Here is a 12,157-nt window from a genome sequence, read left to right on the forward strand (position 1 = left end):
GTTGTGGGAGTTGGTGAGTTTGAAGTAGATGTCCATGTTGAGTCGGTCACCGGAAATGGAAAGGTCCAAGAAGGGGAGGGAGGTATTTACTTTAAATCCATAGACTCCCACAGCTACCTGGACTACACCTCCTCCCACCCTGCGTCCTGTAAAAACGCTATCCCTTATTCCCAATTCCTGCACCTTATCCCAGTTCCAACCTTCCAACTCAGCACCACTCTCTTGAACTGTCCACCTTCCTTCCCACCTATCCGCTCCACCCTCCTCTCCAACCTATCACCTTCACCCTCACCTTCATCTACCTAGCGTCTTCCTAGCTACCTTCTCCCCAGCCCATCCCTCTCCCATTTATCTCTCAGCCTTCTTGAGCCACCCCCCTCATTCCTGATGAAGAACTTATGCTCCTCGGATGCTGCCTGACCAGCTGTGCTTTTCCTGCGTTATACTCTTCGACATATGTCAAGTATAGACAGCTGGGATCAAGTGAGTCCCGACAGGAGTATAAAGGTAGTAGGGGTATACTTAAGAGGAAAATCAGGAGGGCAAAAAGGTGAAATCTCTGTGGCAAATAGGATTAAGGAGAATCCCAAGATATTCTACAAGTACATTAAGAGAAAGAGTAACTAGGGAGAGAATAGGGCCCCTTAAAGATCAATATTTGTGGAACCACAGGAAATTGGTGAGATATTAAACAAGTATTTGCATTATTATTTATTGTTTAGAAGGGTTTGGAAGCTAGAGAACTTGGGGACATAAATAATATCTTGGAAGTGTCCATAATACAGAAGTGGATGTGCTGGATGTCCGAAAATGCATAATCATGGATAAATCCCCAGGAACAGATCAGATGTATTCTAGAACTTTGAGGGGAACTCGGAAGGTGATTGCAGGACACCTTGCTGAGATATTTGCATCATCAATAGCCACAGGTGAGGTGCTGAAAGACCAGAGGCTGGCTTACGTGGTGCCATTTTTCAAGAAAGGCTGTAAGGAAAAGCCAGAGAATTATAGACTGGTGAGTCAGAGATGGGTACGTTGTTAGGATTCTGAGGGACAAGGTTTACATGCATTTGGAAATGCAAAGATTGATTAGGGAGAGTCAGCATAACTTTTTGTGTGATCATGTCTCAACAGCTTGATTGAATTTCTTGGAAGTGACAAAGAAGATTAATGAATACAGGACAGATGTTGTCTGTATGGATTTCAGCAAGGCATTCAACAAGGTTCTGCATGGTAAACTGGTTAGTAGGGGAATCCAGGGGTGCTGGTCAATTGGATACTTATTTGGCTTGAAGGTAGGAAACAGAGCTTGGTGGTAGACGGTTAATGTTTTGAACTGGAGGCCTGTGACAAGTGGTGTGCTGCAAGCATTTGGTGCTAAGTCTACTGCTTTCTGTCATTTACATATGAATATAGCAGATATGGTTAGTAAATTTGCAGATGATACCAAAATTCATGGTGTCATGAATATTTAAAAACATTATCTCAGATTACAATGGGATCTTGATCAGATGGGTCAACGGACCAAGGAGTGGCAGATAGAGTTTAATTTAGATAAATGTACATCTTACATTTTGGTAAAACAAATCAGGGCAGGATTTATACACTTAACAATAAGGTTCTGGGAAGTATTGCTGAACAGAGACTGAGGGATGCAGGTGCATAGTTCCTTGACAGTGAAGTCACAGGTACACAGGGTAATGAAGGTGGCATTTGGCACACTTGCCTTCACTGGTCAGTACATTGTGTATAGGAGTTAGGAAGTCATGTTGCAACTGTACAGGACTTTAATTAGGTAACTTCTAGAATACTGTGTTTACTTCCCTGCCATAGTGTTAAACTTGAAAGGGTCCAAAACAAAAAATTACAACAATGTTGCCAGGCTTGGAGGGCTTGCAATATAGGGAAAGGCTGAATAGGCTGGAGCTTTTTTAAACCTGGAGCAGTGGAGGCTGAAGGGTAACCTTATAGTGGTTTATAAAATCATGAGGGACATGGATAGAGTGAATAGCCAAGGTTTTTTTTCCAGGGTAGGAGAGTCCAAACCTAGAGCGCATAGGTTTAAGGTGAGCGGAGAAGATATAAAAGGGACCCGAGGGACAACACTTTCATGCGGAGGGTGGTGCGTGTATGGAATGAGCTGCTAGAAGTGGTGGAGGCTGGTCCAATTACAATAATTAAAAGGAATTTGGAAGGATATGTGAATACAGGAGTTTAGGATAGCTCGTTCAACTTGTCCATGCTGTATAACTTTTATATCTATTTTCTCTTTTCCCTACTTAAAAAAAGGAAGCAGGTTTGATTTATGAGCTTTTAGAAGAAGTTCAATACAGCATTATAAAATCTTTCAAATATACACAAATAATAGCATAAAATGCCTTATAGCCCTCCTCCCTCCCTCCAAGGGAAGGGAAAATATTTACATTTATTTACAATGTCCAATAATTTTAAATTATCTTTCATTAAAAAATAGTTCCACAGCAGATATAAATGATCTTTCAAACTCCTGGTCAGAGAATCTGCTCACAGACTGTCGAGCGTTCTTCCTAATCTCCAGCCTCTTTTCAGGAGATAGTGATAGAATAGTATTCATAGCATCTGCATAACTTTCTTCGCTGTCTGCTAGGAAACCTGTCTGAACTCCATCATGTGGTACTACTATGTCCAGCTTGGGGCCTCCCGAATTATGGGCCAGAATGACAGTTCCTGCTGCCATGCATTCAACTACCCCTGTAAGAAAAAGTGCAGAATGATTAAATGGTCATGATAAATCACAGATTATTCACTGGTTTGAATTGTAAATCAGAATAAATAACTTCCAGAGGTTAAAATAATTAAAAATTGAAGTAATTTCACAAATATTTAAAAAAATTAAATGTATCAGGAAATCTAACTAAATTGCTCATTTAGGTCTGAACAACCACTCTGTAATCCCAGCATACTACTCATCATGAAATGGTAATATGAATATTCTTAAACAATTGTATTGTGTGTCAGTACAGCTGCAAGTTAACTCTTGACAGTCCTATTTTGTTTGCGAAGGTTCCAGGCTCCCTCTGTATAAAAGCCTACTGCTGTGCCACTAAATTGTACCTGGATATGGGTTTATAACAGTGGGTTCATGACTGTAGTCAGACAGTTCGCCAAAAAAGGAATCAAAGTTTGATACACGTTATAGGAAACTAAGCTGAAATGCTAGTTCTAGCTGCATTCATTATTTAATACTAATCTTAATTTTGCCTTCACCCAACTGAAGTTTCAATCTTCTTTCTGATTTACAAAGAATAGCAAATGGATTTCTCTCTTCTTCAATCACACGCTGAGTTACTACTATTGAATGGATTGCTCAGGCTTTGCAGGATTGTAGCAATAAAGCCTTAAAAAATTGGAATTTTTGCTGTCACACCTGAAATACGTCTGAATGGAAAGATTGCAGTGGCAGCAAAATATTTCCTTTATCTGTTGTTCTTACAGAGTGAAAGATGCACATGGAATGAATAAACACCCAATTTAAACCTTCTTAAACAGTGGAACCTCAAACTGTTAACAGAAACCAGAGGCTAAATTTGTTCTTTTGGAATTCATCGCTTACTAAAAATTCCAAGATGTGGAGATGCTGGTGTTGGACTGGGGTGGACAAAGTTAAGAAATCACACAACACCAGGTTATAATCCAACAGTTTTATTTGGAAGTACTAGCTTTCAGAGTGCTGCTCCTTTGTCAAGTAACTAGTGGGGCATGATCATAGGACACAGAATTTACAGCAAAAGATCATAGTGTCATACAACTGATGCAATATATTCAGCCTTGGATCTTTGGGTGACTGTTGTCCAAGGCAGACTTCAGGATAGGCAACAATGCAGAGTGGCCAAGCAGAGGCTGATAGCCAAGTTCAGTACACAGGTGACCCCACTATACACTCTCACACACAAGCACACATATACACGCACAAACACACACAGACCCTTTCTCATACACATGCTATATCTCAGACACATATAGTTCTGACACTCTCAGACATGTTCTCCATCACACTTACACACTCTCCCATACTCCCATTCCCTCACATGCATGTACACCACACACACAGATCTTTAGGGTAGATACACTCTATTATGTTCAAAAGCACACAATCTGTTGGTAGTCAATCCATGTGACATTTTATAAATTTCTTCTTTGGAAGTAGAACCAGTCTGACTCAAGATTGGGATACAGACAGACTCTAATCTAACACCTTTAATGCATTGTCTGAGCTCAGATGTCACTTTTTAAAATAAAATCTTAAGTTATTCGGGAATGTGACTTGAAAGAAGTTCTAGGATTTACATATTAATGAATCAAAACCTGCAACCCATTCTAAAAGATGAAAGACTTAACAGCAATTTAGGTCTGTTCAATATATTGCATGTATCTATGACACTATGATCTTTTGCTATAACTCTGTGTCCTATGATCCTGCCCCACTATCTACTTGATGAAGGAGCAGCGCTCCCAAAGTTGTACTTCCAAAAAATCCCGTTGGACTATAACCTGGTGTTGTGTGATTTTTAAAATCTCCAAATGAGCTCAAACATAATTGCAGCAGAAAACAGGAGAACCAATTACCATTATTCATAGAGGAAAGATGATTATTTTGCACCAGGTACATCCAATTTCCTCCAAGAATTGTATACTTATAATTACTAAACAGAGGATTGTGTTGATTTAGAATTCGATTAAAAGTAGATTTAGATTATACTATTTTTTTCTCTCAAGGTGTGCATGCAAGATTCTATAATAGCCTGTAAATAAATGCAAAATATCAAGCTATAATAATTTCTAAAATGTAGTCAATAATAAAGTTGTACAGTACAGTATTCTCACCTATACCAAAATGTTCATTCCACATTGTGTGCAGTCCAATAATGGCTTCAGCTAGATGTTTCTTAAGTTCTTCAAATGAAATATTAATCTTAAACTCAACATTTTCCATAACTCCCAACTTCTTGCATAATTCTTTTAGACCAGCTACTCGCTCTTCATCATCTGTATTACGGCAACCTCCAATCAATATTAATTTCACAGCTGAGTTCTGAACACACTTCATCTGAAGGAACTGACAGAAAGCTTTAATTTGTAGAGAATGGTCTTTCTCTGGCCGAAACTGGCCAATTGAAACAATGGAATGTTCCACCTTTTTACTATCAACTAATGGAATATCCAGGAATGTCTGTACATCACAGGGTGGGTAGACAACATGGGTTCGATCACCAGCTTTCCAAAGAGCAAGAATATGATTCAGAGTCCATGTAGAATTTACCATTACAATGTCACTGCAAGACCCAACCAATCCATACATCAAGGCAAAGATGTAATAGTATACAAGTTTGAGATTGCTCAGTACAGGATTTGTTGATATAAAATCTGCATTGTTAAATCTTGGATTCCTGTCCCTCACTACAGACAGCATGTCTGTGCTAATTGTAGGGTAATGAACATAGCAGCCAATTTGGCAGCCTCCCAAGTATTTGAACAGAGGAAGTACATATGCATAACCCATGGAATCTATAAAGATATCTGGAACACATTTCATTAGAGCCTCCCATCCAAGGAAAACAGACCCCAGACTTTGTCCTAGCAGAGTAAAATATGGATAAAGCTGAGCTTCAACAAAATGTCGTTTTTTAAGGAAAATGAACTGCACAGGTTGAAGAAGTTTGATATTAAAGCGCCTATAAGCTCCATTCAGAATTTCTTCAGCTGTGGCATCTTGATCTCCAGTATAAATTACCACTATAATTTCTTCATACCTGTGAATTTCAAAAATAGACATATTTTAGAATAGATCAGTCACTGACTTTAATATTTAAGGTGCAGCAATATGATCGAAAATGTTTACAGGATACTCGACAATTATACGACACAAAAGGAAACGCTAAATGTTAATGATGTGCTGCAACACAAACAGGATCATAGCAGGCATTTTACATTTATCTGAATATAAAGTTAAAAATTTACAAACTTTGATTGAAAACGTTATGGAAGTATTGACTGCAATATAAGCTTTCAGCATGGACTACATGTGGAAATATTGACTGAAAACTTGCATTTATAGTGTGTTTTAACATTAAAAAAAGTCTCAACCTGTTAAAAGAGGGATAATCAGAAATAAGTTAACAGAGAGACTTAGAGAAGGTGAGTAAGCTTGGTGCCAAACTTCCAGGATATTGTGGGAGCGCAGCCATTCAGGGAAGTGGAGAGTATTCCATCTCACTCTGACATCGCAGCCTCTGACTTGCTCTTGTAGCCACAATATTTGTGTGTGGCTTGTGCAGTTCAGCTTCTGATCAATGGTGATGGTAGAGGATATAGTGAGGGTAGTGCCATTGAATGTCAATGGGAGATTCTTCCTTGTTGAAGATGGTGATTGCCTGGTATTAATGTGGCATAAATCCTAGTTTAGATTAGATTACTTAGATTACTTACAGTGTGGAAACAGGCCCTTCGGCCCAACAAGTCCACACCGACCCGCCGAAGCACATCCACCTAGACCCATTCCCCTACATTTGCCCCTGCACCTAACACGACGGGCAATTTAGCATGGCCAATTCACCTAACCTGCACATCTTTGGACTGTGGGAGGAAACCCACACAGACACGGGGAGAATGTGCAAACTCCACACAGTCAGTCGCCTGAGGCGGGATTTGAACCCGGGTCTCTGGCGCTGTGAGGCAGTAGTGCTAACCACTGTGCCCACAAATGATACTTATCATTTTTTCATCATTTTTATCATCAATTGTCACTTATCATTCCAAGCCTGAATATTATCCTAATTTTGCAGCATATTGATCCTAAAAATTGTGCAGTCATCAGTGGACACTCCCAATTCTGATGACAGGTCATTGATAAAGCAGCTGAGGATAGATGGGCCTCATACACTACTGAGGAACTCTTGCAGCAATATGCCTGTACAGAGATGAGTAGCCTTTGTGTTAGGTAGGAATCAAACTATTGGAATAATTTCCCCCAATGAGTCCAATTTTCTGAGGGCTGTTTTGATGACACATTCAGTCAAATGTTGCCGTGATGTCATAGGCAGCATTTCTCACCTACGCTCAAGTTCAAACCTTAGGTCAATGTTTGGGTATCAGCAGTTGAGTGGCCATGGTGGAACTCAAATTGAGCACTGATGAGCAAGTTATTTCTGTTGTGGTTTCTAGTTTTACCTACGTTCTCTCACTGCACAGTTATGATTGAGCTTGAAATAATACTCAAGATTACAATTCCTGTTTCATTTAGTATTCTTTATAGTTAAAATGATCCCACAATTATATTTTGCTTTGAATACAAATGACTAAAATTATCAATAGACTCCAAATGAAGAAATTGGGACTCACCTCTTCTGTAAAGCTCTTATTGCACACCATAATACCCTTTCTCCTCCACCCCCAGCATTACAGTATGGGTGAAAGAATGCCACCACTAGTTGTGTCTTGCCATTTTTTCCTGGAGTTTGTAGTAATTTCTTCTTTGGACAGATCCAGAATCGAATATACAAGAAAATTGCAGCGAGGATAAAGAATAAGCCAGCAGTTACGAAAAGTGTAGGAATGATCAACGAAAACAGAAACCTAACAAGAAGAGCAAAAGTTTATATAAATTGCAAATCATCAGAATGATAGACTAGTACAGTATTTCATACATTACAGTTGGACTTTTTTAGCCACTACTGCATGGAAGCTTTTTGGTCACAAACCTAAATTGTATATTTGCTCAGATAAATGCTGTTCTCTGCAGCTTGCCACATCAAGGCACTTAGAAATATGATTTTATCTCTTTATTCACATGCCCGCATATAGAAATGGTCCGAGTGCTCCAAAAACTTACGACTGTATTATCTCCTGCAATCTGCCCAAAGTATATACAAACCTGGAATAATTGATATTTTCAATTAACTTACGTATGTATCGTTATAATACAAAGTTGGACAGGCTGGGCCTGTATCCATTGGAGTTTGGAAGGATAAGAAGTGATCTTCTTGAAACATAAGATCCTGAGGGGAGTTGACACTTTGGATGCTGAAAGAATATCTTCCTTGTGGGAGAGACTAGAAACGAGGGACAGCATTTAAAAGTAAGGCGCTTCCCATTCTAGGGTTGAGAAACCAATGACACTGAAGTTTAAAAAAACCAACAAGACAAAAATTATTGCACAACATTGTAAGTGTGGAAGGGTAATTTTAATTTCTAGCAAGAGCCCTTCATCAGGAATCCTTTCCTGAAATGTCGATTCTCCTGCTCCTCGGATGCCGCCTGACCTGCTGTGCTTTTTCCAGCACCCCACACACAACTCTGATCTCCAGCACCTGCAGTCCTCACTTTCTCTAATTTTAATTCTGCCAATGGTATAAAACGAAGTAGCGTCAAATCAGTTCTTCACAGTTTTTCTTTCATTAAATTTAACTGACATGGTGTATAACAGATGTGTGATATCACTTAATTAATGTCACTGTGGAAAGTTATCTTTAGTCATTTAGGTCTGAAAAACTGACAATCTCATTTCTGGGAATGATTGAGGCAATCATAAGCAGAGCTGGAAATGTGTTGCTGGAAAAGCGCAGCAGGTCAGGCAGCATCCAGGGAACAGGAGAATCGACGTTTCGGGCATAAGCCCTTCTTCAGGCTTATGCCCGAAATGTCGATTCTCCTGTTCCCTGGATGCTGCCTGACCTGCTGCGTTTTTCCAGCAACACATTTCCAGCTCTGATCTCCAGCATCTGCAGACCTCACTTTCTCCGCAATCATAAGCAGCACATGACATGGACTGCGAGTAGAGAATAGTGCAATCAAAATTTAACTTTTAAATTCTAAACATCAAACAAGTGAAAAATGAAATCAAAACTCGTGAGATGTAACAGGTGTGCTCTTTGATCATAAGGTTCACACCAACACCTGGTAATGTCACAAGGATCATGGAGTGGAAATCAATTTTACTAAGTAGTAAGGTAAGAAATTACTGCATAATAGACTTATGAAATCATAAGAGATTAAATGGAAAACTATAATAATCTTATAATGAAAGTTCCCATAGAGGCTGAAAAACTCAGAACAAGTCTATCTGTACAAAACAGGCTCTCAAGAAGAAACAAAATCGAAGTGATTCATACTGGCTTTGACCTTCTTCAGACAGAAGATAACTTGGGAAGATTTTCTTAATACTTTGGTTAGACATCCGAAGATGCCACCACTAACTATGGAGATAAGCACGCACTCCATATCAATCATCCAGCGGGACAGGTAAACCATTCTCACCTGTCATCGGTTATATGTTTTTCTTAACTATTTGGCTATGAGTCATTTTTAAACTGCTGCTTTTTAATAAACTAGATTAAATTAGATTCCCACAGCATGGAAACAGGCCCTTTGGCCCAACAAATCCACACCGACCCTCTGAGGAGTAACCCACCCAGACCCATTTCCCTCTGACTAATGCACCTAACACTATGGGCAGCTTAGCATGGCCAATTCACCTGCCCTGCACACCTTTGGACTGTGGGAGGAAACCCACGCAGACAGAGGGAGAATGTGCAAAATCCAGGCAGACAGTCGCCCGAGGCTGGAATTGAACCTGGGACCCTGGTACTGAGAGGCAGCAGTGCACAGAGCCACTGTGCCGCCCATTAATTATAAACTCGATCCTCTCTGCATGATTGTGCTGCAGAACCAGAATTGTACAGGACAGGAGGAGGAAGTGTATTTGACACAATTCTCCAAGTACTACAGAAATTCAGCTGGTCTGGCAGCATCTATGAAAAGAGACTAGGAGTTAATGTTGAGTCCAGTATAACTCTGTTTCATTCACTCACAGGATGTGGGTATCTCTGGCTAGGCCAGCATTCATTGCCCATCCCTAATTGCCCAGAGGGCAGTTAAGAGTCAACCACATTGCTGTTGGTCTGGAGTCACATGTAGACCAGACCAGTTAAGGATGAAGTTTCCTTGCGTAAAGGACATTAATGGAACAGCAGAATCGACGTTTCGGGCATAAGCCCTTCTTCAGGAATGAGGAAAGTGTGTCCAGCAGGCTAAGATAAAAGGTAGGGAGGAGGGACTTGGGGGAGGGGCTTTGGAAATGCGATAGGTGGAAGGAGGTCAAGGTGAGGGTGATAGGCCGGAGTGGGGTGGGGGCGGAGAGGTCAGGAAGAAGATTGCAGGTTAGGAAGGCGGTGCTGAGTTCGAGGGATTTGACTGAGACAAGGTGGGGGGAGGGGAAATGAGGAAACTGGAGAAATCCGAGTTCATCCCTTGTGGTTGGAGGGTTCCTAGGCGGAAGATGAGGCGCTCTTCCTCCAACCGTCATGTTGCTATGATCGGGCGATGGAGGAGTCCAAGGACCTGCATGTCCTTGGTGGAGTGGGAGGGGGAGTTGAAGTGTTGAGCCACGGGATGGTTGGGTTGGTTGGTCCGGGTGTCCCAGAGGTGTTCTCTGAAACGTTCCACAAGTAGGCGGCCTGTCTCCCCAATATAGAGGCCACATCGGGTGCAGCGGATGCAATAGATGATGTGTGTGGAGGTGCAGGTGAATTTGTGGCGGAAATGGAAGTATCCCTTGGGGCCTTGGAGGGAAGTAAGGTGGGAGGCGTGGGCGCAAGTTTTGCATTTCTAGCGGTTGCAGGGTAAGGTGCTGGGAGTGGAAGTTGGGTTGGTGGGGGGGTGTGGACCTGACGAGGGAGTCACGGAGGGAGTGGTCTTTTCAGAACGCTGATAGGGGAGGGGAGGGGAGGGGAGGGGAGGGAAATATATCTCTGGTGGTGGGGTCCGTTTGGAGGTGGCGGAAATTACGGGGGATGATACGCTGTACATGGAGGTTGGTGGGGTGGTAGGTGAGAACCAGTGGGGTTCTGTCCTGGTGGCGGTTGGAGGGGCGGGGCTCAAGGGCGGAGGAGCCGGAAGTGGAAGAGATGCGGTGGAGAGCATCGTCGACCACGTCTGGGGGGAATTTGCGATCTTTGAAGAAGGAGGCCACCTGGGTTGTACGGTTTTGGAACTGGTCCTCCTGGGAGCAGATGCAGCGGAGACGAAGGAATTGGCTTCCCTCGTCAGGTCTTTATTAAGAAGCAACAATTTAAAAATGATTCATAGCCACATATGTAAGATAAACCCCCATGACCCATGACAGGCTCAGAACAGTTCTGAAGGGTCACTGGACCAAACCATTAATTCTATTTCTCCTGAACTCATCCACTCTACAGTGCCCAGCTTAAGACCCTCAGAAATAGGAGCAGGAGTAGGTTGTTCAGCCCCTCAAGCCTGCTCCATCATTCAATACTGGTCAACATTCCTCACATCCCCTTTTCCTGCCTTTTCCCCACAACCCTCGATTCCCCTTTTGATCAAGGAATTATCTCAGGCTCTTTGTGAATTCTTTTTAATGGTCCCTAGTAACCTACTCTAACAGGTTAAAATAATTATTTTGAAGTTTTTCTTAATTTCAAAAATGTACTTTATTCATAATAACATTTAGTTACAAATGCAGTTTGGTTCTGTACAGTGGCATATCAAGTAAATATCGCATATTTGAGTTTGAGTCTATCCCAACAAACCAACCAAAGACGTCTCTTACCACGGTCTCGTCTGTGGAAGAGACGTCTTTGATATATATATATATATATATACACGAATTGAGGCACTGGGGGGTCGGTTAACTGAACGGACCTGAGTTATCATTCCCTGGTTGACAGAATCATGCAACATTACACTCACCTCAGGAACTCACAGAGACACCAGCCTCCGGCCGCCATCTTAGACACACTGACCTCCGCGCCGGAAGTGACTGTTCCCTGACGATCAATAACTGAAGATGCAATTGTTTGCAAGAATTAATGAATTCCCCGGGAATACAAATATGGATATCAACCCTGCACAAAAATAATTAACAAAGTTGCAGCGATGTTTGAAGCTCATTGTACTTTTCCGGCGGGGTTCATGTGGCTGGGTGAGTGATTGACAGGCGAATGGAGCACTGGGCTGTTCCCCTCACTATGGTGTTTGGGTCTTTATATTATCATAGTTTATAAACTGGTATAAAAACTAGTATCCTGCCTTACTCTGCGGAGTTTTCTTTTAAATTCTACGGTGGGTTTTACGGTTATGCGTATAAAATCAAACCCTTTACCTC

The 12,157-nt window shown here is 41.5% G+C and overlaps 1 protein-coding gene across 2 annotated transcripts; it reads right to left on the minus strand.

Moving 5' to 3' along the window:
* Nucleotides 1-2,297: 2,297 nt before the first annotated feature.
* alg11 (ALG11 alpha-1,2-mannosyltransferase) lies at nt 2,298-11,813 on the minus strand. 2 transcript variants are annotated; one of them, XM_043692152.2, is made up of 4 exons: nt 11,743-11,813; nt 7,378-7,611; nt 4,864-5,789; nt 2,298-2,730 (listed from the first exon to the last, which is right to left on the minus strand). In XM_043692152.2, exons 1-4 carry the CDS (start codon nt 11,778-11,780, stop codon nt 2,453-2,455), a joined length of 1,476 nt encoding a protein of 491 aa, XP_043548087.1. In that variant the 5' UTR covers nt 11,781-11,813; the 3' UTR covers nt 2,298-2,452. The 2 variants fall into 2 exon arrangements, with proteins under 2 accessions (XP_043548087.1, XP_043548085.2); XM_043692150.2 differs by lacking the exon at nt 11,743-11,813 and adding an exon at nt 7,941-8,566.
* Nucleotides 11,814-12,157: the final 344 nt, after the last annotated feature.

The sequence above is a fragment of the Chiloscyllium plagiosum genome, unplaced genomic scaffold, assembly GCF_037043375.1.
Source record: "Chiloscyllium plagiosum isolate Xiang-an unplaced genomic scaffold, Cpla_swu_hap1 HiC_scaffold_6, whole genome shotgun sequence".
Lineage (NCBI taxonomy): Eukaryota > Metazoa > Chordata > Chondrichthyes > Orectolobiformes > Hemiscylliidae > Chiloscyllium > Chiloscyllium plagiosum.